Consider the following 25,320-nt stretch of genomic DNA (forward strand, 5'->3'; position numbering starts at 1 on the left):
GGATGAGGCCAGGGTGAGGCAGGGGCTTTTCTTCTGAGTTCAGTGAGGAGCCACTGGAAGGGTAAGGGTTTGGGCAGAGGAGGGATGTGGCCTGACCTCCTTCTCCCATCATCCCCCTGGCTGCTGTTTGGACCGGGGAGTGGGGGAGGCAGGAGTATAGGCCAGACGAGGTCTCTGGGGAGAGGCTAGTGGCTTGGACAGGGGGAGGGGTGAGAAGTGTCAGATTCTGGACATATTTTCAAGGCGGATCTGATAGGATTTGCCACTGGAGTGGGTGTGGGGAAGGCGTATGGTAGGCAGAGAGGAGTCGCGGTTTGGGGCCCAAGCGCCAGGAAAGAGAGCTGTCCTTAACCGAGATGGGGGAGATGCAGGACAGCGTGGGGAGAGATCAGGCTGCTGGCTGGAGCCCTGTAAGGGAGCACAGATAGAAATGTGCCTTCAGGGAGAGGTCCGGGCTGCGGGCCACGTATGGGCATCATCCGCAGACAGATGCTTCCAAAGCCGCGGGTCTGGATGACAGCATCAAGGTAAAGAGTGGGGGAAGGAGCAGAAGATCAAGAGCTGAGCACAGCCTGTGGAAACTTCTAGAGGCTGGGCAGAAAAGGGTTTCGGTGAAGGGGGTGGTCACAGAGGAGAAGTGGCCAGGTGTGTCGTCTGGGAAGCCAAAAGAGGAAGGTGCTTCAGGGAACAGGGAGTGGAGCAGTGACAGGTGCTGCTGGAGGGACAGGCGAGACGAACACCAGGCTCCACGTGGACCTAGGAACACGGCCATAGCTGGGGACAAAAAATGACAGATTGAGTGGGCTAGTTGGGGGAGAGGTTTAAGGGACAAAGGAGGGGAGAAACGGGAGACAGCCAAGAGATACAACTCTTGGAGGACTTTTGCTATAAAGGGAAGGACAAACGTGAGGCAGCGGGGAAGAGGAGCGGGTTAGGGGATCTTTAAAGGGGTTTTGGTTTCTTTTAAGATCAGAGAAGTATCAGTGTGTGGGCTGATGAGGGTAGGCAGGGCAGGGGAAAGAGGGCAGAGCTGCTGAGTCAGTGTGGGCTTAAAGGACGGCAGCTTGTAGACAGGGGAGGGGGGTGTTGGGGTCCAGAGGGTCCTGGGAGGGAAGGCAGAGCATAAGGGCCAGGTCCAGAGGCTGCAGATGGATGGTGGGAGCCCATGGGAATTTTCTTCTGATTCATTCATTCAAAGGCACCTACTAAGTGCCAGCCTGTTCCAGGGCTGGGACGGAGAGTTTCCATGTTCTCAAAGGAGGCCTGGGCCCCAGTCATTGGCTGAGGGGGAGGATGAGGCCCAAGGAGTGAGGACAACACAGCCAGCAGCCAGTGGACCCAGAGAGGGGTGAGCGGGGCCAGGACGCCATAGCAACAAGGGCCCTCAGAAGTTGTGAAGGTTCAAGCAAATTAAGTGAAATTCGGTAAAACACAGCCATGCAGGCCAAGCGTTTAGCACCAGTCACAGTTGGGGCATGGGCTGGGGAGGCTCATGAATATATTCTAGGTGGTGGCATCAGGCAGACCCGGGTTCCAATACTGACACTGCCCCTTCTCAGTTGCATGACCTTCAAGTGACTTAACCGGCCGAGCCTCAGTTTTCTCATCTGTTAAATGGGGAAATCGGATTACCAGCCCACACAGTAGGCGACAGGGAGTCCCGGGGAGCGCTCCGTACCTGTTGACGTTGGGTCCAGCCCTGGCGCCGGGAGCAGCGGGGACGCTCGGGCCGGGGAGCGGGGACCCAGCGGGGGCGGCGGGCGGGGCGGCGCTGACCACGCCCGGGCCGGAGGGGCGGTGCTCCCGCCGCCGCGCTGCCCGCCGGCCCCCGGGGCCAGCTCGTCCGCCGCCGCCGCCACCGCGAGAGCCGGAGGTACCGGGGACCGCGCTCAGGGGGCGGCGGGCGGGGACTCCGGGGTGCGGCCCTGGGGGCGCCCGGGGCGCGGGTGGGAAGGGGCGCCGCGAGAAGGCGGGGGCGAGGGTGGGCTGCGGAAGGGCAGGGAGGGCTCGGCCGCCGCCCGGGCCACCTGTTCCGGAGGGACATCTGCGTGCGCACCGACTGGGCGCGGCGGTCCCCGGCCAACTGCGCCCCGAAGTTGAGCGCGGCGGCTGCACCGGGAGCCTGGCTGGAGAGGGGAGGAGCAGCCCCGCCCGGGCCCGGGTCCCGCGCCGGCGGAGAGGGGCCGTGGGGGCGGGAGGCCCGGGGCGCAGCCGCCCCGCGCGGCGACCTGGGGCGAGGCGCGCCGGTAGCTCCGGGGCGCGGAATGGTCTCGGGAGGCCTCGCCGGCCCGCCGCGCTCGCTCCTGGCCCCGGAGGGGGTGCGGCTGGGAGAGCGCCGGGGAGCGGCCGGCTGGAGGGGAGATTGCGGGGGGCGGGAGGCGTCGGCCCCGGGCCAGAGTTGTGGGGGGATGCCGAGGCTTCGGAAGTGCCCAGGCGGGGGAAGGGCCCTGCAGGTGGCGGGAAGGGCCTGGGTCCGAGCGCCGGTTCTCGGGATCCCGACCCGCCGATCGTCCTTTGGCTCGCTTCGCTCCCTCCCTGTTACCCAGATGGGAGCCCCCGAGTGGGAGTTGTGGTGTGCTTGGGAGAGGCTCTGGTGGGAGGTCCAGTCTCTGAGTCCACTGCCCTTCGCTGCTGGGGGGCGGGGGAGCTTGCCTCAGTTTCCTCATCTGACACCCTGGAATAGGAGTTCCCACGTCCTCGGCAGACTCAGCTTAGCCTCTGACTGAGAGGGTTAAAAGCCATCTCCCCTGCATCCACCCCTCCCTCAGGAGGACACCCTTTCGGGCTCCGTCTCGCCGCGCTGCTCAGTGATTGCGGGCTCCTCGCAGGCCCCTTAGGGGTCGGCAGAAGCAGGGCCCGGGTTGGCCCGGACTATACCCTCCCTACTTAGGTCTGCGCTCCGCGTTCCCACACAGAGATCCCCTAGGGGGAACTCCCCCAGGCGGGCCCGAATACAAGAGAAAAGAAAGGGTGAGGCAAGATGGAATCTTCTGTTCCTCTTCCTTCCAAACTTGTTCCCAGTGCCTCGGGCGCAAGTCCCTGCTTGACTGCTAGGAGGGCTCCATAGTAGGGACAAATTCCCAAATGGAAATTCTGAAATATGTCTCCTTCCCGTATACCGATGGAAGCCCTTCTAGCTGCCTAGGTTAAAGATCCAAACTGGGACGGGGGTAGAGGTGGCTGCTGGGGGACATTCGCGACAGGACTGGAAGTAGGGGCAGATGAGAAAGGGAGGCTTGAAATGTGGAAACAGCTCTTTCCTCCCTCACCTCCACCCTCCCCACCGGCTGCTGCCCCTCCTTGCTCTCCCTCCAGGCAGGTGGGGTATGGGGCTCCACCTGCAACCGGTCCCCCAAGCTCTGCACCCCTGTCTCTGGAGTGCACTTCCTCCTGACCTTAACCTCCTAGGTGAGCTCACAGCTCCTCCTAAATGCCTTGTATTTTTCATTGTTCCACTGCTGTCCAGGTTGGAAACTTCGGGAGGAAAAGGAACTTTACCTGAAACCGGGTGCCCAGCCCAGCACATAGGCAGTGCTCCCTAAATGCCGCCTGAATGAACTAACTGTAGGAAGGAGGAGGAAGATGCCGTATTTGCACCACTTGGCGAATCCTATTGTTAAAATTCTCCATTTTTGCCAGACTTTTTAGAAATACTTTTTAACATATTTAAATAGATCTTGTCTATGTAAGTTTTTCAAATTCCTCACCTCTCTCCAACCTTTTTTATATTTTTTAGTGTTTGCCTATGTTACATCATGTTAGTTAATGGATCACGTTTGAAATGTAGGCTCTTTGCGATAACGTTAGGTGGAACTTTCACACGTGTACATTGTCCGATTTTTCCTGGAAAGAGATCACCTGGTCGTCACCGCATATGAACCTCTCGAAGGGCTCTACCTAGAGCCAGCTGGCTCTCCAGAGGGCCTGTACCATTTCGTACTTCCCCAGGCTGGGAGTGTGCATTTCTTGTTATTTCCTAGAAATGAAATTACTGAGTCAAAGAGTATGAACCTCTGGGATCTTTGTGCGCTCCCCTCCCCCCCCCCGCCCCGTTTATTGACCTGTAACTGACACGCAGCGCTGTGTAAGCGGACACGTACAGCGCGATTGGCATATATGTACCTTGTGAAATGACCACAGTATGTGAGTTTCTGATTCATTGGTTTGAGCTCATCGGCAGGGTATTTGCCCCTTGTCTCCTGGTGGCGAAGACCTCCTCCCAGATTATCATTTGGCTTTTATTTTTGCTGCTGCTGGTGTGTGCTTTGCTGGAGCACATTTTTTATTTTTATTTTCCTGCATCTGTGTGTGTGCTTCTCAATAAAGGAGACTTGGCTGCGTTTAGGAGCTGCTGGGAAGGAACCAGAAGATGGAGTGGCTGAGTCCCAGCGGAGAGGCAGGTCCCTAGATGGAGGTCCCAGAGGATGCAGGAGGTGGGGGTGTCCGGCACCGGTTGAGGGAACTTCTGAGCTGGTGAAGACAGGAGGCGAAAGGGAAGGGCCAGGCTGACACCTTATGAACTGGCTTTGATGTTCATGTAGGGGGAGGTGGAGAAGCTCAGTGGGGAGAAGAGGTTCTGGTCCTGAGGCCCCCAGCTCCCAGGGCTGTTTGCGAGCCTCATCCCTTGGAGTCCAGTGTAGCAGGGGTTACCCCTCGCCCCACTCCCAAGGGAGGGAAAAGGCCTCGTTCAGGTTTAGTCCGCTGATGAGTGGCAGGGACGTGTTCCGAGTCGGCCGTCCAGGCATTAAGTGCGTGCCCTTGAGAATCGCTCTCCTCTTAGCGCCTCCATTTCTAGGAGATATCAGGAAGCTGCCCCTGTAGGTGAGTGAGCGTCCCTTCCTCTCCTGTCTGTCTCTGTTTTCCCTCTGGACAGACCTCAGTGGATCCAGAAGCTTCCAGTGGAAGCTGAGTTGGGCACAGGACTAGAAGAGCCCCTTCCCTTCTGGCTGATGGCCGCACGCTCTGCCCTGTGCCCACACTCTCACCCGCCAGGAGCTGACTCCAGCGGGAACACACCGCACATTCTGAAAGTCAGACCTGTGCAAAGTCTGAATTGGCAACCAGGGAGCTAGGTGAACAGGCACATGAGAGTGAAGCAGGGGAGCTGGTCTTCACAGTCACCCAACAGACTTGATTTGAGAGAGCAGAACCCCTCATCCCAGATGTAGACACAGAGCCCGGAAAGGTCCCTGCCCCCACCAGCCCTCCAGTTGTCTGAGATCTTCATTTGTACCTTCCCACCGGGGTGTCCAAGGCAACCTCCTGAGCTGGGGGGCGGGCCATGGATTGAGCCCTTATGAGGTGCCAGACCCTTTGTTATTTAGCCCCCTCTGCAGGGGTGCCTGGGTGGCACAGTGCCTTCACCTCAGGTCGTGATCCCGTGGGAAGCAAGCCCCACATCCGGCTCTCCACTCAGCGGGGAGTCCGCTTCTCCCTCTCCCTCTGCCTGCCACTTCCCCCCCCTTGTGCTCTCTGTCTCTCAAAATAAATAAATAAAATCTTTAAAAAAAAAAATCCCTCTGCCATCCTGTGCTGCTCTTCCCATTTTACAGATGAGGACACTGAGGCTCTGGGTTACGCGCCTTTTCTTTATTGCAGTGAGTTTCAGCCTGCAGAGCCAGAGCAGTCCCAGGTGAACTTGGCTGGGCCACAGGCCGACTGAATCCTTCCACCTGGCGAGGGGTGCTGGAATCCCAGCTGTGCCTTGGTTCAACCGTAGTTGATGGTAAGAGCTCCTGCCTCACGGGGCTGCCGGGAGGATTAAATGAGTTGCTCCACGAAAACCACTTTGACCAGTGTCTGTGCAGACGAAGCCCTCAGAAGATGTATATACTATTGTTACGTTAACCACGGAGCTCCACGCCTGACAGGGAGCCTTCCGGAAATGGCTCAAGCAGCTCACCCCTCCCCGGGCTGAGGGTCATGGGAAGGTGGGTGAGTCCTGACACTGGAGAGAATATGGACTTATTAGAGAGTGCGAGCGTGCGTCTGAGTGGAGGGGAGGAGCAGAGGGAGAAGGAGAAGTGGGGGCTCAATCCCAGGACCCTGAGACCATGACCTGAGCCAAAGTCAGGTGCTTAACCGACTGAACCACCCAGGTGCCCAGAGAATGTGGAGTGTTTTAAAAACCTTTCTGGAGACAAGATAGTGATCTGTATCTAAAACTTTAAATTATGTTTCCTGTGACCCAAGAGGCTCATTTCTAGGAACCAGGCCTACAGAAGTAATTAAGGATGTGCTCGAAGACGTGAGTGCCGAGATATTCACCACGGCGTTGTCTGTAAACGCAGAAAGATGGAAACCACATTTCCAGGACTCAGGACAGGAACTAGGCCAAGGGAAGGATGGAACCGCCCTATGAGATACGCTGTAGCCCCGGAAAATTAGCATATGGAGCGGTGTTTACCGCAGGAAACGAGGGCAGAGCGCAGGCGTCCCAGCAGGTTTATTCTGGTGCAATTTACACATCGGTGCGCGTGCACGGTTCGGGGAGTTTTAGGAAATGTGTACGTTTGTGCAACTATCTAGTTTTAAAATACGGGGGCCCAGCAGATTTTTAAGTGAAAAACAAAGCAAGGTGTCGGACATTACGTGCAGTAGGCTCTCCCTCTGTGTTCCTGTGGCTCTGGGTAGACACCGCTCCATGTCTGCGACAGCCCCGACAGCCCCGCATGGCAGCCCCCACCCCCCCAGCAGGGAGGCATCCGGAAGGGACCGAGAAGAATAGATGACGCCTGCTTTTGCCTCAGGTCTTCAGTGCCCTCACACCGTCTTCGTCTTCGGGGTAGAGTAAAGCAGGTGTCACTGCAGGGTGGTGACCGGAGACGCACACAACCCCTCGATTGTGGAAATACGGAGACAGTGTGCAAAGGCGTGAAGCCACAATTGTAGTCACCTGTCACCCGTGCAGCCAGAATGGCATTTTGGTGCGGTTAGTAGCAAACGGCAGCTCTTCTTTCCTATTCTGGTTAGGACGCTGCTGGGCAGGGGAGGGGTTGGAGGGACATCTTGGGAAGTGGGAAGCACGTACTCCAGAAATGTGGGAATCCCAGAGCCTGGTGGGTTTGAGCAATGGAGTTGGTTTTCCTCTGTTTTTACTGTCATTTTCAAGGGCACCTGGAGTGTCAGGACGGCTTTCCTTCGTGCCTCAGTCCTCACACATGGATGGTGCCCTCTCTAAGTTACTGTCATTTACAGCCGCGGGAGAGTGGGTGGCGTGTGGCTCAGTGCCCATGTTCCTGTGCTCCCAGTGTCCTCCACGGCCACACGCACCCTGGCCATTCCCAGCGGGCCTCACCGGAGCCCTGAGGGTCTGCCTGTGGTTTAGATGTGGACGAGGCCCAGGGTTTGGGCACACTGGTTTGGAAGGTAGCCACAAGGACCAGTGTGTGCAGGAATGGGGACCCAGCCCATGGCCCACAGTTGGAGCTGTGCTGAAATCCAGGCAGCTTCCTGGAGGTGGCCTGCTCTGCCCACCTAGGTCAGGAGAGACTCAGGGAGGGAGGACTGTCTGAGGACTTGGGGCAGACATCCCGGGGTGCAGACCCTGCCTCACGCTCACTAGCCCTGCAGCAGTGGGAAGGTCGCATTTCCTCTCTGTACCTTCATTTTCTTGCATGTGAAATGGGGCCATAGTGGTAGACATGAAGACCTGAGGAAGAGTGATCAGTGCTTGGCAGGATGCCTGACCTGTGGTGTGTTCTTGGCAAATGGCAGCTCTTCCCACATATTATGGTTAAAAGGTTGCTGGGGAGAGGGGGATGGAGGAATGTTCTAAGGGAAAGGAAAGAGCATATTGCAGAAATCTGGAACTCCCAGCGCTCGATGGCTTGAGCAATCTGGCAGAGGTCAGCCTGGCTGGTCTGGAAGTTGTGGGCCTGGGGAGGGGCAGGGGCTGCAGGGGAAGTGCCTACCAGGCCTGGGTGGTGTGGGGTGTGGAAACCTGCTTGGGGCCGAGGCAGGAAGCCAGGCAAGAGGCTGGGGTGGTGGGTCCCGAGGCAGAGAACCGAGCCCTGAGCTGAGTTGTGGTCACGGGGCTGGCGTGGGAAGGAGAGATGGGTCAGAAGGATGTTTCAAGAGGAGCACTCCCCCTGTTTCCCAGCCCTTCACCCCCCTCTCCTCTGGACTATCCCAAGAGCCTCATAACTGCTCTCTTGTGGCCACACATGCCCCGTGGTTTAGTCTCAAAAAGCAGCCAGATCCCAAATACCTCTTAAGACATACCGCACATTGTAGCCCTTTCCTCCTCAAAAGCTCCCAATGGCAGCCCTCCCAGTCAGACAAATTCTTCCAATGGCCCTCAAGGCCCCCTATGACCTGGTCTCCTCATTCTCTCTCTGACTTCCTCTCCTGGTACCTTCCTCCTCCCACTTTACTTACTACTTCACTTACTTTGCTATTTCATCAGCACCTCAGGCACACATGCCCCAGGGCCTTTGCACTCACTAGTTTCCCTCCCAGGACACACTTCCCCCAGATAGCCCTAAGGCTGGTCCCCTCACTTCCTTCAGCTCTTGGCACAAATGTCAGCTTTTCAGAGAGGCCATCCTTACCGGTCTGTGTGATGTAGCACCCCCACCCTCACCCCACGCCCCCACCCCCCGGCCTCTCAGTCCAAGCTCCCTGCTGCATTTTTCCACATAGCATGTTATCCACCTGATGTATTTCTTTACTGGTTAATTTTCTCCCACTAGAATTTCAACTCCAGGAAGCAAGAGAGGATCTGCTTTGTTGACTGCTGTCTTATTTCCAGACCTTGGAGTGGGGGCATGGCTCATAATAAGTGTCCAAACATTTGTTGAATGAAGGGTCAGGGGACTGAGTGTGATGCCAAGGGCTTGGGTTTCTTTCCAAGAAGACTTTTGAAATCAGGTTGAGCAGGAACTCTCTTATCTGTGAATTGTCATCCTTCTGGCCTTATTATCTGCCTGTGCTCTTGGCCTGGCACCAAGGGGCAGGTGGCCCTGAAATACACTGTCTAGAAAGGTCAGCGAGGTCCACCTCTGAACCGAACTGGTACTGGAGAAACCAAATTTGGAAGGTCTTTCTAGAAGCGTCCTTAGACATTGTCTCTTCCAAGCTCTTTATTTTACAGATAAAGAAATTGAGGCTCAGAATTGATGAGAGAGAGGTCAGACTCCAAGATCACAGAGCAAGTGTGTGGAAGATAGAAACCAGGTCCCTTGTTTGGGTAATACGCAGTCAGCAAAGACTGTTAAGACGGAGAATACCCCGTATGGTCAGTGCTGTGTGTGCATGTCGTGCGGGGCGGGGTTGGCGTGCTCTTTTGCTGCCAATCATCTGTAATCTTTAATACGGTAAAAAAGGGAAAAATGAAGCAACCTGGGAGCTTCCAAATACAGTGAACTCAGGGCTCTTAATACAGGCGGGAACTTGCCCGCCACGGTCTTATCTGATGAAGAGTTTCCCTGCTGCTTGTGCCTCTGTGATTGCTGGGCGTAGCAGATGACCAAGGCAGAAAGCTCATCCGTAGCCAGCCCTCCTGGCACCGCAGACGTCCTGCAAGCCTGTGTGTGCACATGCCAAGATAGCAAACGTAGAGGAGTCCAGATTCGTGGTGGCTTATGCTGCCCGAACTGGGCATAAAGCTCAGGGGGCATGACTTGACCCTCTCCTGAGAAGCCAACCCCAGGCAGCCGGATCCTCAGTCCAGCCTCCAGGGCGGAGCTGGAGTGACCCTGGCAGGGAGGGATGGCCTCAGGGAAAAAGGAGAGTTCTGCGACTTGGGGGCAGATTTACCCGGGTGCAAATCCTGTCTCCCCTGCGCCCTAGCCCTGCAGCTTTGAGAAGGTCACCAGGAAAGACTCACGTATTTCAATATGAAAAGTCGAAGGTATGTGACCTTATTTTGTGTCCTCCGGTGGTGAGGCGGGACCTGTCAATTACACTTTCTATCAGTTGTAATCGGCATCCGGCATCCGGTTTGCCGTTTGCAAATGGCTTACGGGTTGGTCACCCTATCTGATCTTGGCTTCGTGGGCCGTTCAGGGATCATTTACTCATTCGTTCAGAAAATATACATTGGGCCCCTACTGTGTGCGGGGGCCTGTGCAGGGCACAAGGGGTGCAACAGTGAGTAAAAGCAGCCTTCGCCCCTGCCTCTGAGAGCCGATGTTTACACGTGTCAGTGTGTCTTTGTGTATTTAGCCAGTCCCTTCAAAAAAGACCTTGGGCTGTTTTCAGTCCTTGGCAATTGAAAACAAACCTGTGACCTGTACAAATGGCACTTATCTACAGATGAATTCCCGGTGGTGGTACACGGTGGAGGGTAAGCGTTTGTGTCCTTCTGGTAGAGGTTGTTCGGTTGCCCTCCACCACGGACTGGAGGCGGACCGCTTGCGTGCCTACCAGCCCTGGGCCAGGGGCCTGTCACCTCACAGCCAGGCCGGACCAGTGTGTTGTCCAAGTTTGGATTTTTGCCAGTCTGACAGGTGAGAGATGTTGAGTGTTCTGATTGCATTTCTCTTACTTACAAAAAGATCCTCACGCTTGCTGACTTACTAAGGAGCATGTTTTGCATGTGTCTGAACTGGCTTTGGCCTCTTCCCTTTTGTGTGGTTGGGTGTCTTCTCCTTGATTCCCGGGAGCCGTTTAGAGGGTCCAGAAAGTCGGACCTTGGGGACCTTGGGGACCTTGGGGATCCGAGGGGCACAAAACCTACCCCAAGTTGTCACTTCCATTTTGGCTTTGCTGATGGGATTTTGGGGGAGGACATGGAGCAGTTGGGCTTTTTCAAGGAGTCACATGTATTCGTCTTTTCTTTTATGGCTTCTGGATGGATTTCGTACGTAATTAAGAGAACTTTCCCAACTCCGAGGTTATAAAGGAATTCACCCATGTTTTGTTCTAAATGTTTATGGGGTTTATTATTTTACATTTGGTGTTTATCCTGGGGCATGTTCTGAGATGTGAACCCAGCTTCTACTCCAGTGGCCCAATGCCTTAGAAGACCCATTTTACTTTACTTTTTTTTTTTTTTAAGATTTTATTTATTTATTTGACAGAGAGAGAGACAGCCAGTGAGAGAGGGAACACAAGCAGGGGGAGTGGGAGAGGAAGAAGCAGGTTCATAGCAGAGGAGCCTGATGTGGGGCTGGATCCCAGGACCTTGGGATCACGCCACGAGCCGAAGCAGACACTTCACCGACTGAGCCACCCGGGCACCCCCCCATTTTACTTTACTAACTGGAGATCCTGCCTTCATTGCATATTCAGGGACGTTAAGATTGCTGTGGTAGCTTTTGTTTCGTTGCCCTGTTTGTTCAGATGCTAAGACTGCATTGTTTTAAGTATGGAAACTTCATAGAATGTTTTTCCATCTAAAGAACTTCCAGTCCTTCTTCTCTTTTCCCTCCTTGTCAGAGTTTTCCTATAGGTCTTTGCTTGTTTATTTTGGCATATGAACCTCAGGATCAGTTTGTCAAATTCCAGAATCACATATGTATTTTTGCTTTTGTTTCCTTTGCCAGAGAAGACGTACCAAGAAATATGTTTCTACAGCTGAGGTCAAAGAAAGCACTGCCTGTGCTCTCTTCTAGGAATTTTATGGCTCCATGTCTCACAGCTTGGTCTTTAATCCATTTTGAGTTTATTTTTGTGTATGGTATAAGAAAGTGGTCCAGTTTCATTCGTTTGCATGTAGCTGTCCAGTTTTCCCAGCGTCATTTACTGAGGAGACTGTCTTTGCCCCATTGCAGTCTTGCCTCCTTTGTTGGAGATTAATAGGCCATATAAGCTGGGCTTATTTCTGGACTCTCCGTTCTGTTCCATTGTTTTATGTGTCTGTTTTTATGCCGATACCATACTGTTTTGATGACGACAGCTTTGTTGTATTTCTTGAAATCTGGGGTTGTGATACTGCCACCTTCGTTCTTTCTCCAGATTGCTTTGGCTGTTCAGGGTCTTGGGGGCTTCTGAACCCATTGAGCATTATTTGTTCTTGTTCTGTGAAAAATGCTATTGGTATTTTGGTAAGGATTGCATGAAATCTGTAAACTGCTTTGGGTAGTCTGGACATTTGAACAGTATTGGTTCTTCCGATCCGTGAGCGTGGAATGTCTTCCATTTATTTGTGTCATCTTTCATGTTTTTCATCTGTATTTTATAGTTTTCAGAGTATCAGTCTTTCACTTCCTTGGTTAAGTTAACTCCTAGGTATTTTATTCCTTTTGGTGCAGTTGTAAATGAGATTGTTTTCTTAATTTCTCTTTTCTGCTACCTCATTATTACTGTGTAGAAATGCGACAGATTTCTGTATATCCTGTGACTTTACTGAATCATTTATTAGTTCTAGTAGTTTTTTAGTGGAATCTTGAGGGTTTTCTATGAATAGTATCATGTCATCTGCAAATAGAGTTTTGCTTCGTTGCTTACCTGTTTGGATGCCTTTTATTTCTTTTTCTTGTCTGATTGCTGTGGCTAGGACTTCCAGTACAATGTTGAATGAAAGGGGTGAGAGTGAATATCCTCATCTCGTTCCTGATTGTAGAAGAAAAGCTGTCAGTTCTTTCCTATTGAGTATGACGCCAGCCGTGGGTTTTTCATAATGGACTTTATTATGTTGAGGTATATTCCGTCTAAACCTATTTTGTTGAGAGTTTCTATCATGAATGGATGTTGTACTGCGTCAGATGCTTTTTCTGCATCTATTGAGATGATTATATGGTTTTTATCCTTTCTCTCGTTAATGTGATGTATCATGTTAATTGATTTGTGAATACGGAACCACCCTTGTATCCTGGGAATAAATCCCACTTGATTGTGACAAATTATTTTTTCCCCGCCCCACCCCCCACAATGATTTTTTAAAAGTATATCATTGGATTGGATTTGCTAATATTTTGTTGAGAATTGTTGCATCTATGTTCATCACACACATATCGCCCTTATCTGGTTTTGGTATCAGGGTAATGCTGGTCTCATAGAATGAATTTGGAAGCTGTCCTTCTTCTAATTTTTTGAGTAGTTTAAGAAGAATAGGTATTGGGGTGCCTGGGTGGCTCAGTTAGGCATCTGCCTTCGGCTTGGGTCATGATCCCAGAGTCCTGGGATAGAGCCCCACATCGGGCCTGCTCGGTGGGAGTCTGTTTCTCCCTCTCCCTCTGCTGTCTCTCTCAAGTAAATACATTTTTTAAAATCTTAAAAAAAAAAAAAAGGCAGAAGAATAGGTATTAATGCTTCTTCAAATATTTGGTAGAATTCGCCTATGAAGCCATCAGGTCCTGGACTTCTGTTTTTTGGGGGTTTTTTGATTACTGATTCAATTTCATTACTGGTAATCAGTCTTTTCAAATTTTCTATTTCTTCCTGATTCGGTTTTGGAATGTTACATGTTTCTAGGAATTTGTCCCTTTCTTCTAGGTTGTCCAGTTTGTTGGCATGTAATTTTTCATAGTATTCTCATGTAATCCTTTGTGTTTCTATGGTGTCGATCATTATTTCTCCTCCTCCATTTCTGATTTTATTTGTTTGAGTCCTCTCTCTTTTTTTCTTGATGGCTCTAGCTAAAGATTTGTCAATTTTGTTTTCAATTTTTATGAATGCTTCATCACTCTTACAAAGAAAGTCTAAAGATAGGATAGAGAGTTTGATATAGTGTGGAACTTTACTCTTTTATTTACGACTTCTGAATTCTTATTTATAATTTGATCTACTTATTTCTTGGGCTAAGAAAAGGGAATTAAAATCTCTTATTAGTGTGTTTCATCTCTTATTAGTGTGTTTCAATCTGTTTATCCTAGCATTTTGTAATTTCTTTTTTTTTTTTAAAGATTTTATTTATTTATATAACAGAGAGACAGCCAGCGAGAGAGGGAACACAAGCAGGGGGAGTGGGAGAGGAAGAAGCAGGCTCACAGCGGAAGAGCCTGATGTGGGGCTCGATCCCACAATGCCGGGATCACGCCTTGAGCCGAAGGCAGACGCTCAACCGCTGTGCCACCCAGGCGCCCCGCATTTTGTAATTTCTAATTCCTGAAAATTGCTGCAGTGTTACTTGGTACATTGTGAATTATACCCTTTAGCATTACAAATGGCCCTTCTTTGGCTCACTTAGTGATGATTGGCTTGAATTCTCAGTCCGATCTTAAGATTATGGCCCCAGCTTTGGTTTTATTTGTATTTTTCTTTCTACCTTTGCTCTTTCTTTTGCTGTTAACCTTTCTGAATCACTTTGGTGTGCATCTCTATCTCTCAGATACAGGAGAGAGTTAGGTTTGGCTTGGGATTTAAATAAAAAATCTTCTTCTTCATAAAGATAAGTGAATTAAGCCTGTTTATATATATTGATGTCACAGGTGTCTTTGGTCTGTCATATTGTGTGTATGTACGTAGATAGGTCTTCACACATGTGGGAGGGCTATATTCCTTATTCTCTCACTGTGTTTAAAAAAAATGTTCCTCTGGGGCGCCTGGGTGGCACAGCGGTTAAGCGTCTGCCTTCGGCTCAGGGCGTGATCCCGGCGTTATGGGATCGAGCCCCACATCAGGCTCCTCCGTTATGAGCCTGCTTCTTCCTCTCCCACTCCCCCTGCTTGTGTTCCGTCTCTCGCTGGCTGTCTCTATCTCTGTCGAATAAATAAATAAAATCTTAAAAAATAAATAAAGAAAGAAAAATACAAAAAAGTTCCTCTGATACCTGGGAAAGCTTGTATTTTTGTTGTAGTGGCTATATTTCTATTTACACCTTTATATAATAGTCTTAGTTTCTTCTCGCTTTAGACAGTATTGTTTCTCTTCTCTGAACAATAAACTTCACTTGTTTCCTCTTTCTTGTTTCCCTTTCTCTTGTCGCTGCCCCATTTCAGCTGACACTGTGCTGAGTGATTACGGCCTATCTTCTTTCCGTTCTAATGCTTCCAGCAGCTCTTGGTCAGGTGGTGCTCATGACAGTTGCCATTGCCTACTTAGGCAATGACACGAAGACCTAAAGAAGAGGTATGAGCAGCTTGGAAGAAGATTCTGGGGACAACAGTGAGGCACTTTTGAGAAGGGCTGCATGGCCCACACGTGATGGTACAGGAGTGATACCGTGTGGGAAAACCCTGAGATTGGGAGTCTCATGGTCTTCTGACTGAGCCATCCAGGCGCCCCTTGGATGGGTGATTTTAAAATCTGACTAAAGCATTTTTCAAGAAAGTTCTGCATGATAAGAAAGCAAAGTGACATTGTTTAATTCACAGCATTTTAGGTTTTTTAGTGGGCACATAACAATGCATTTCACTAGATTCGATAAAATAGGGCAGCGTTATCCTTTTTGCCACGTTTGTACTTTAAATATGCTTAAACATTTACTGTTTGATTTTTTAGCTCTTACCGCTTGCAGTTAAAAGATGAGGTAACCATGGAACTCATTCCACTTTTGACCTCCTTTCCCGGAACCTTGCCTACCAAGTTTTGGGTAATTGTATCATTTCCATGTTGTCTGGCTAGATAACATTTTCGTTGCATCTGTCATCTTTATTCCTACCCTTTCTTGGGGGGAGAGGGGGTTCTGCATCTAAATATATTCAGTTCTCTTATTACAGTGCTTTCAAGCACTCCTTGGTTGGCCGAAGTTGATTCCTCGGTTTTCCTCAGAGGAGGAATCTTGCCTTAGGTCCTTATATACAAAACTGTTGGCGTGTAATCTTTATACGTATTAAATTTTTTTCAAAGATTCTATTTATTCATTTGAGAAAGAGAGCAAGAACGAGCAGATGAGAGGGGAAGAATAAGAGGGAGACGCAGGCTCCCCAAGCCCGACTTGGGGCTCGATCCCAGGACCCTGGGATCATGACCTGAGCTGAAGGCAGCCGCTTAACCAACGGAGCCTCCCATGTGCCCCGTCATCTTTATAAAGAACAGTGTGGCTCTGGGTTAATCTTTGGCTCCAGCTTTCTTTCCTTGATGACCCTGTAGTTGTTCCACTATCTTCAGTCTTTAAATGCTGCCACGGAGAAGTCTGACGCCAGCCTCATTCTCTGTCCTTCGTGGATGGCTTGCGCTTTGTACATAGCTATGCAAAGATTTATCTTTGTACCTTTAAAGCCCAGTGATTTTACTGTCTTATGTCTTGGGATTTATCATTCTGGGTCACTGTTCTCTAGTACAAGGTGTGCCTTTTCAGTAGGTCTTCCCCTATTTCGGGAAGGTTTTCCTGAATTGTAACTGCAGAGATTTATTCTATTCATTCGTTTCTGTTTCTTCTTCAGGAGCCTGGTTGTACGTGTGTTGGATCATCTTGGTTTGTTTGTTTTTTTTGTTTTTTTGTTTGGTTCTTTGTTCTCTTTATTTCTGCTGGATTTTTGTTGACTTTTTTTTCACATTAATCTTCGTGTCTCTTCCTGTACTTTGTCTGGAGTCTGTTCTCCTGTGTATTTCTTGTTGCTTAGTCTTCGTTTCTGAAATATTCTTGTATTTTCCCTCTAATTCTTTCCTGAGGTCTGGCCATGCTCACATCACATATGGTCCTCATGTCCTGCTGTCACTTTGTCCGACCATTTCTTCTCCAGCTTTTTTATTTCTGCTTTTTGGTCTGCCTTCATAGCTGGAATTACTTTTTAAAGTTGGGTTGTTTTTGTTTTTGTTTTTTTAATTCATGCTGTAATTTTGTATTAGAATTTTTATTTGCTTTGTGGGAATATTTTTGTGGTGAATTTTCCTTACACGTAAGAGAACATTACTATTTCTTTCCCTTTTCATTCTTGGAGCATCTTTGTATGGACACTATTTTTTTATTCCTTTAACCATTTTTTTTTTAATTCAAATTGGTTGAATTTTCCTGGATCAGCATTTAATAGGAGGTTTTGATGGAAATTGGGAGAGAGGCCAGGCTAGTTCTCTAAGTTTCTCTGTTTTTATGGAAATGGATTATTCCTTTAGAATATGACCTTTCTTGGGGCGCCTGGATGGCGCAGTTGGTTAAGTGTCCAACTCTTGGTTTCAGCTCGGGTCATATCTCAGGGTCCCAAGATCGAGCCCTGTGTTGGGCTCTGCACTTAGCATGGAGTCAGCTTGGGCTTCTTTCTCCCTCTCCCTGCTCCTTCTGCTGTGTGCTCTCTCTATCTCTCTCTCAAATAAATAAATCTTTTAAAAAATAAAATGAAAGATGACCGTTCTCTGGATCCACTGCCCTTTCGCCTCGCAGAACCCAGCTGGCTTGAAGGGGTCACCTGCCTCCAAACTTGAACTTCTCCTGGTTCATTCAGGCTACAGCTCACTCTTCGGACTTCTCATCTTCCTTTTAGAAGTAGTGATTCCTGCCGTCTTCCACTTCTGGGCCCCTCTGCACCCTGTTCCTCACCAGCTGGGCTCAGGTGCTTCAGGCCTCACATGTGAGTTGGGGTTTATGGGTTTTTCATGCCCCTAGTTGCCCTAAAGCTGTAGCTTGTGGTTTATTTTCTCTTTCCCTGCTGGTCTGTGTGACATCAGCGGCAGAGGAAAGATTCAGAACCAAGAATCTGCCCTATGCCTATTGGAAAAACAAGTCTCTACCTCCCTCATTTTGTTGGTAAGAGCAAGCCACTGCCTTCCTGATTGCTGGCTTCAGCACATCTTACAGGCTTCGGAGGAGAAACATTTTATAACCTCTGCTCTGAAAACTGCCATTTTTACAAGGATCATCTTCTAGTAAACTCTTACTTCTTGAGTAGAAATATTTGTGTATGCCCTGAAACGTGGGAGGGCGGTGTGGGGGCAGGGCAGCAGACCCTTCAAGCAGGACTTTCAAGCTCTGGGTATTGGCTCTTCCCACGAAGGAGGGTCTGAGTTCTGGATCCTGTCCTGTCTCCAGAAGCATCCCTGCTTCCAATTTGGTAGACTCTTCCCTCATCTCTCTCTCTCTCCCCGTGTGTGTGTGTGTGTGTGTGTGTGTGTGTGTGTGTGTGTGTGTTGGTTGGTTGACATGCTGAAGAAGTCCAGGATGTACCAGCTTCAGGGGTGGGAGAATCCAGCTGTAAAGATGATGTCACCACCATGTCTTTCTCTCCATCTCTCGTCTCTGCTGGCCTCGGGGCCAGCTTCATTCTCAGGCAGGCTCTCCCCTCCTGGCTCTTGGCTCCATCTTAGCACCTCCGTGGGAAAGCACGTGACTCTGCTTGGCCTGGATTGGGCTACATGCCCTTCCTGAGCTTCTCACAGTGGCCAGGAGAACGTGGCACCGGCATTAGGCAGACCCGAGTCGTGTGCCCACCCCAAGAACTGGAGAGTGGGGTCTGTGGGGCAGAGGGGGTTCCTCAAAGGAAATCCGAGTATTGTTATCAGGAGAAGGGGGAATGGATGCTGGGCAGGCAAGACCATCATCTCCACTGGGAATCCCCAGTGCAAGTGACTTCTAACCCTTTTCTCTTGCCATGCAGAGATCCCCCCCAGGCACATTCTCCATGCAGCTGCCATTTTAGTGATGTTCCAGGCAGTGTGTGACCTGAGGGTAGGTGGCTCTGAGACTCCAGGACCAAGGGACATAGAAAGGGGGTGTTGTGGGATAAATAGTGACCTCAAAGGAGATACGTCGTGTCCTACCCCCTGCAACATGGGACTGTGACCTCCTTGGGAAAAAGGGTCTCTGCAGGTCTTACTATATTAAGGATCTGGAGGTGAGGAAACGATCCTGGATTAGCCAGGTGTGGGCCGTAGTCCAATGACAAGTGTCCTTAAGAGAGACAGAGGAGGAGGAGGAGAACGCACATAGGAGAAGGCCACGTGAGCACAGAGGCAGAGACGGGAGGAAGCGGCCACAAGCCCAGGAGGGCCTGGAGCCACCAGAAACTGGAAGGAGCAAGGGACAATTCCCCCCTAGAGCTAGAGAGGGAGTCCGTCCTGCCGACACCTTGGTTTTAGCCTTCTGCTCTCCAGAGCTGTGGGAAAATAGGTGCCTGTCATTGGTTTCAGCAGCTGCAGGAAAGCAACCTGGGGAAGCTGCAGAGTCGGTCCCTCTTCTGTTTCCTCGGTTTTGCGGTTTGCGACTTCTGCTGGGCTGTCTGCCTCCTGAAGCATCTCCAGGAAGACCTGGGGGTGCGGCGCTCCTTGCAGAGGGGCAGGAAGGGCTCCCTGAGGGCGCCAGCTCCACCCTCCACTGCTGTGTGACCGTGGGCGAGTCCCTTTCCCTCTCTGGGACTCTAGGAGCCAGTCAGCACCCATCCCGGCAGCCAGCGGTTCAGCATGGACTGTGTGTGACCATCTCCATGACTCTGCTCTGTTTGGGTCACGGTCCACCAGCACCGGCCTGAGCTGGGCTGGACACGGGAGCCGAGGGCAGGTCAGAGGTGGAGTGCCCCCACCGTGAGCCATGAAGGAGTGACAGTGTTCAGGCAGAGGAGCCATTTCTAGGCACGTGGGCCTGGTCCCTGACACCGATGCTCCTGACGTGGGGCCCATAAAGCTGGGGCCGAGGGCCCGGCCAGCAGGAGGTGGTCAGGCCTTGGGCCCTTTGACCCACCAGCTGTGTGCTTCTCACCCTCACTTCCTGCCTGAGATGGCTCATGGGGGCTCCTGATGATGGGGGGCCACAGAGCGGCTCAGAGCAGGCACGTGGCCACAGTTAATGAGCTAACGGGAAGCATCTCCCTGGAGCAGGGAGGCAGGAGGAGGCAGTGGCAACATGCCAGGCTCTGCTGACAAGGGCCAGGACTTGGGCCGCAGCTGCGAGGCCCATCCCCGGGGGGCCAGGAGCATGCTTTGGACCTGAGGTCACATGGGTATTGGGCTGTGGCCAACTTGGCCCCATGCACAGTTTCTATTCCTGGGTCTTGGGCTCCGGGACCAAATACGGTGCTGCTTGGGACTGGCACTCTCCACTGGGGCAGGCGCGGCCTCGGGTGGCACATCTTGCCTGCCCAGCAGGCCCAGCCCCCACCCACCCCGCACCACGGAAGAGCCAGATCACCCCAACACTGCGGGGTCTCCGGAGGCCGGGACCTCGCTCTGTCCAACTCTGTCCACTCCTCAGTGTGGTTCACATGGGGTTAAAAATACTCAGGACCAAAATAGCCTCTCCTTGCAGGGGAAAACCAGGGCAGGGGAACACGGGGTTCTTGATTTCTTTCGGCTCTGCCGCTCATGACCCAGCTGGGGGATCCCAGGCTGCTCACCTGACCTCCGCCCGTTTCCTCACTCACATGTTCATGGCTCCTGTGGTCCCTCGCTGATTTGCTAACTCACGGACTCGCCCACTCATTAACTCACTCACTGGTCATTCATCGATTCACACGTGGCTCATTGATTCGCTCCTTCATTGACTCACTTGTTCCTTCACTCACCCACCCGCTGAGTCACTCGCTCACTCGATACTTACCGACTGCATACCCAGCACCTTCTATTCTAGATGCTGAGCAAAACACAGAAAATAGCATCCCCGTGGGGTGGTGTTCCTCATAAATAACCCACACCAACGAGCACCAAACGTCCCGTACGCTAAATGAGGTACGGGGGACAGTCCACAGGAGGCCATGAGGTGACAGGGGAGGGGGAACTTAGGGGCTCAGGAGGCCCCACAGGAAGATAATTTTTTTTTAAGATTTTTATTTATTTGAGAGAGAGTGAGTGAGAGAGAGCACGAGTCCAGGGGGCTGGGGACAGGGGCAGGAGGGAGAAGCAGACTCTCCACTGAGCAGGGAGCCCGACGCGGGGCTCGATCCCACGACCCTGGGATCATGACCTGAGCCAAAGGCAGACACTTCACCAACTGAGCCATCCAGATGCCCTGGGAAGATGATTTCTGAGTGAGGACGAGAGGGAGGTGAGGGAACGAGCCAGGTGAACAGCTGTGGGAAGAGCGTTCCAAGCAGAGGGAATAGCGTGCACACAGGCTCTGAGACGGCAACGGCGGGGGGGGGGGGGGTGGGTTTGAGAAAGAGCAAGCCGGCCCAGTGTGGCTGGGGTAGAGCGGACGACAGGGAGAGACGCGGGGTGTGAGGCCAGGGGTGAGGGACACGCAGGACCTGCTGGACCTGGGCCTCCCACGTTACTGAGGGTCTCAGCAGACGAATGACTTGGCCTGGCTCGTGTCTTTGGAGCGTCCCTCTGGCCGCTGGGGGAGTGAGTCTGTGAGTGAGCAGATCAGCGAGAGGACGAGCCCGTTTGTGTGTGCCTACTGTGTGCCAGGCACCGAGCCAGGCTCTGGTGGGGGGGGGGTTGCACAAGCCCCCGTGGCGCTTACGGAGGCCCATCTGGCTAAGGCCCTTCTATCTGTGCCAGCTCTCCAGGAAGCCACCTTCCCCTGGCTCCGCCGGGCCCTTCGCTCCATGTCAGCTGTCACCGGCACTGTCCTTGTCTGCTTCCAGACGGTCCCCCACGCGCTGAGAGCTCTTCCGGGGCAGAGCTGCACCTGGCTCTTCCTTTCTCCCAAGCACACTCCCTGTGGGGCCAGAGAGCCAACAGCTCCATGAACAAGTGACCGTGTGTGGCTGGGGGACGAGGCCTCCGTGAGCCCGCCACCTCCTCACTCTGTGTCTCGCCGTCTTTTGCAGATGGATTTGTGCGCGCGGAGAGTTTGTGGAAGGGCCGTGTTCCTGTTGGCAGAGGAGTCTGGCTGCTGAGCCGGGGCGTGTCTCGCAGAGGGCTGCCTGGATCCCCACCTCGCCACCATGCGCCACCCAGGCTGGTCAGTTACCAGCCGGTGACGTCACCGCGCTTCCTGGCCCCCCGCCGGCAGGGCAGGCTGGATGCTCCAGCGCCGGCCTCCTGGCACCACGCTCAGGCTGTGAGACCCGTCCGTCCTGGGGTGGGGTTCCCTCCGGCTCCCGCTGGCCCCCAGGCTGTGTCCAGTCCCTCCACCCCTCTGTGTGTCCACGTTTCCTGGCCTCTAAAGTAGAAATGATCCAGCCACCCTGGGGTTATGGAGAGCTGGCGGGGGGGGGCTGTGCATGGGGCACCAAGAATTTAGAAGGTGCTGAGGAAACGGTGGCTGGGATTCTGTGAAGAGTGAGAACAGCTCAGGTGAACGTGCACCGAGTCCCCAAAGTGCCAGGCACGTTCCCACGTCCCTGCACCATTTCTCTCCCAGGCAGGACGGTGCAGTGTTGAGAGAGTAGACTCCGGAGTCAGGTGGCCTGGCTTCAAGCCCCAGCCCCGCCACTCGCCTGCCACAGGACCGTTACCAGACTTCTTGGTGCCTCGTGGTCCTCACCTGTGAGATGGGGGTGATGACCGCCACTGCATAGGGTGGCCGTGGGGGTCTAGCAAGTTAAATGTGCGTGACATCCCAAGCAGGTCACCTGGCACATGTGTGGCGACAGTTAGCCCTTTAGAGGGCTCCAGTGTTCCTGCCCTGCCCGTGGGAAATCTGAGCTGAGTGCATCACTCCAGGTCTTAGCTGGTTCAGGCCGACTTAAGGTCCTGTGTCTGTCTTCCAGGTGCTCCCATCGCCCTGCCCTTGGGGAGAGCCCAAGCCTATTTCATTTCCCCAGCCGCCCGCAGGGCCCCCAGAACGTTCTTGGTTGCTGGCCAGGTGGACATCACTAGGAGAGGCTGAGAGTCAACGGACAGTAGTCCTAGGCAGGGTTACGGGCTACAGCACAGTCTCCCTGCCCCTTTCTCTCCAGGCTTGTGTCTCTAAGAAGCACGGCCCAGGTCAGAGGCTGGGGAGGCCAGGCGCCCGGGAGACTCCATCGTGTCTGAGGCAAGGGCTTTAGGGCCCGGCGTGCATCCCCGTGAGCCTGGAGCCCACCGTCCCGCAGGCTTGCTTTCCAGCCCCTTAGCACGCCAGTGCCCAGGCCTGTCCAGTCCCCAGGCTTTTCTGCTGAAAGGCCCCAAGGCTGCTGGGCATCTGCCCTCTTGGAGCAGCTCCAGACTTGGTTTGCGGAACTGAATGGGGCTGAGGGGCCCATGTGCTAGGCATCGAATCGTGGGCTGCCGGTGGCCTGAGGGGCCCAGGCCTCACAGGACAGAGAGGCCTGCGTGCCACATGGCAGAGCTGTCACTTCTGACAACCGTCGCCTGTGCCAGGGCCCGGGCTGGGCCCGCTATGGCCATATGTTGTAGGCAGCCCTGGCTCTGTGCTCGGGAAGCTCCCAGGTGTGTCACAGAGAGCAAATGGGACTCTGCCCAGACCTCGGCCCCTGGCCTGCCACTCCCGTTTCGCAGGTGAGGAAGGAGGTGGGACTCAGAGCCAGCAGGCCCAGGGGGCTTTGGAAGCCGGCGTTGGCCGTACCTGGTGCTTGTGGGAAGTGTTTTTTTGGGCCAGGGATGCCAGCAGTCTGCCCGAATGTGATGCTCGTCTCTTATAGACCGGCCAGTTCCTGCTGCGGGCTCCTGGCGTCATCTGGGGAGAACATGTCCAGGCCCCCTGAGTGCCTGCTGCGGCTGTTCCGGGGCGCCCCGAGACAGCGGGTCTGCACCCTGTTTATCATCAGCTTCAAGTTCACGTTCTTCGTCTCCATCATGATCTACTGGCACATCGTGGGAGGACCCAGAGGCCAAAGAGAGTTCTCTAACTTGCCTGCCAACATCCCCTGCCCCCGGTTGGTGCCCCCTCCGCTGCCCTCTAGCACCCAGCCTCCGGGCAACATCTTCTTCCTGGAGACATCAGACCGGACCAGCCCCAACTTTCTATTCATGTGCTCAGTGGAGTCAGCCGCCAGGGCCCACCCCGAGTCCCGGGTGGTGGTCCTGATGAAGGGGCTGCCCGGCGGCAACGCCTCCCTGCCCCGGCACCTGGGCCTCTCGCTTCTGGGCTGCTTCCCCAACGTGCACCTGCTCCCGCTGGACCTGGAGGAGCTGTTCCGGGACACGCCCCTGGCGGCCTGGTATGCGGCCCGGCAGCGCCGCTGGGAGCCCTACCTGCTGCCCGTGCTGTCCGACGCCTCCCGGATCGCGCTCATGTGGAAGTTCGGCGGCATCTACCTGGACACGGACTTCATCGTCCTCAAAAACCTGCAGAATCTGACCAACACGCTGGGCACTCAGTCCCGCTACGTCCTCAACGGTGCCTTCCTGGCCTTCGAGCGCCACCACGAGTTCATGGCGCTGTGCATGCGCGACTTCGTGGCCCACTACAACGGCTGGATCTGGGGCCACCAGGGCCCGCAGCTGCTCACGCGGGTCTTCAAGAAGTGGTGCTCCATCCGCAGCCTGGATGAGAGCCACGCCTGCCGCGGCGTCACCGCCCTGCCCTGCGAGGCCTTCTACCCCATCCCCTGGCAGGACTGGAAGAAGTACTTCCAAGAGGTCAGCCCCGAGGAGCTGCGCCAGCTGTTCAAGGCCACCTACGCTGTCCACGTGTGGAACAAGAAGAGCCAGGGCACACGCTTGGAGGCCACGTCCCGGGCGCTGCTGGCCCAGCTCCACGCCCGCTACTGTCCCACGACGCATGAGGCCATGAAGATGTACTTGTGAGGAGCCTGCCGGTCGCCCCCCCCCCCACCAGGCTTTCTGACTGGGAAGGGCTCCCAGCCACCTTTCCTGGGGAGGGGGGGGCGGCAAGATGGGAGAGCCCGGGAGAGGGGGGCCTGAGTTGCTGCCTAGGATTTGGGGCAGGCTCTGGGGAGGGTGGGGAGCTGTTGGCCCCAGAGGTGTGCTTGGAGGACACGCTGCAGGCCCCCGGCCCTGCTCCCTTCAGGGTGAGGCCAGTGGGACACCCCCAGGCCAGTGTGCTTTCTCAGGGTGGAGGCAACAAGTGGGGGGGGGGTCAGCTGGAGTGAGTATCTGGGGCTTCTGGATAACACCAGAGCCATGCACATCAAAGCAGCTGCCCGGGCATCATGGGGAGGCCAGGCTGGTGGGGGCCGAGGTGCCCACAAAGAGAGCATGGATGGAAAAGCCCCAGAAAAGGGGTAGGAAGGAGAGGAGAGCTCCCGAGGAGAGGGGAGGCAGCCTGTGGGGGAGCAGGGGTGCACGCCCAGCCTCATGAGCCCTGTTTGGCGGGGCAGGTGCTTTGCTCTTTCCTGCCTTTGATTTCTTTTTCAGAGGCGCTGAGGCCAGCAGAGCCGGCCTGGGGAGCCCTCTGGGGGAGCCCTGCCTGCTCACCCCATTCTCTCTTCTTTCCCGAGATTTGCAAGGGTGACGTGCGCCAGCTGGCCACTCCAGGGCAGGGGGGCGTGGAGCTCTTTTGGCTCAGGAAAAGCATTTTAAGAAAACCACCCCCCACCTTGCCCACGATAAACACGGGATAATAAATACAATAAAAGTGACTCCCTGACACCGAGTGCTTGGTGGTTGATAAAGCGAATCCACTCCCACAAGCCTGCATTAGCCCCATTCTGCGGATGGGGAAGCACCTGGGGCTGGAGGTGGCGGTGACATGCTTGGAGAGCCCTGCCCAGAGAGCAGAGTCCAGAGACCCAGGGGGGCCGGGGGCGGGGGAGGGGTGAATGAGACACCCCAGGA

At 53.6% G+C, this 25,320-nt stretch overlaps 1 protein-coding gene across 20 annotated transcripts; it reads left to right on the top strand.

Annotated features, from left to right (window-relative positions):
• The first annotated feature begins 269 nt into the window (after positions 1-269).
• A4GALT (alpha 1,4-galactosyltransferase (P blood group)) lies at positions 270-25,134 on the top strand. 20 transcript variants are annotated; one of them, XM_057316384.1, is made up of 6 exons: positions 1,847-1,873; positions 3,467-3,685; positions 5,599-5,725; positions 21,465-21,697; positions 22,539-23,079; positions 23,223-25,134. In XM_057316384.1, exons 5-6 carry the CDS (start codon positions 22,805-22,807, stop codon positions 24,328-24,330), a joined length of 1,383 nt encoding a protein of 460 aa, XP_057172367.1. In that variant the 5' UTR covers positions 1,847-1,873; positions 3,467-3,685; positions 5,599-5,725; positions 21,465-21,697; positions 22,539-22,804; the 3' UTR covers positions 24,331-25,134. The 20 variants fall into 20 exon arrangements, 19 of the variants coding, with proteins under 19 accessions (XP_044248282.2, XP_057172370.1, XP_057172365.1 ...); XM_057316385.1 differs by lacking the exon at positions 3,467-3,685 and having other exon boundaries at positions 1,809-1,873; XM_048217991.2 differs by lacking the exon at positions 3,467-3,685 and having other exon boundaries at positions 1,809-1,873; positions 21,465-21,598.
• The last annotated feature ends 186 nt before the right edge of the window (positions 25,135-25,320 follow it).

This window comes from Ursus arctos, unplaced genomic scaffold (assembly GCF_023065955.2).
Source record: "Ursus arctos isolate Adak ecotype North America unplaced genomic scaffold, UrsArc2.0 scaffold_21, whole genome shotgun sequence".
NCBI lineage: Eukaryota > Metazoa > Chordata > Mammalia > Carnivora > Ursidae > Ursus > Ursus arctos.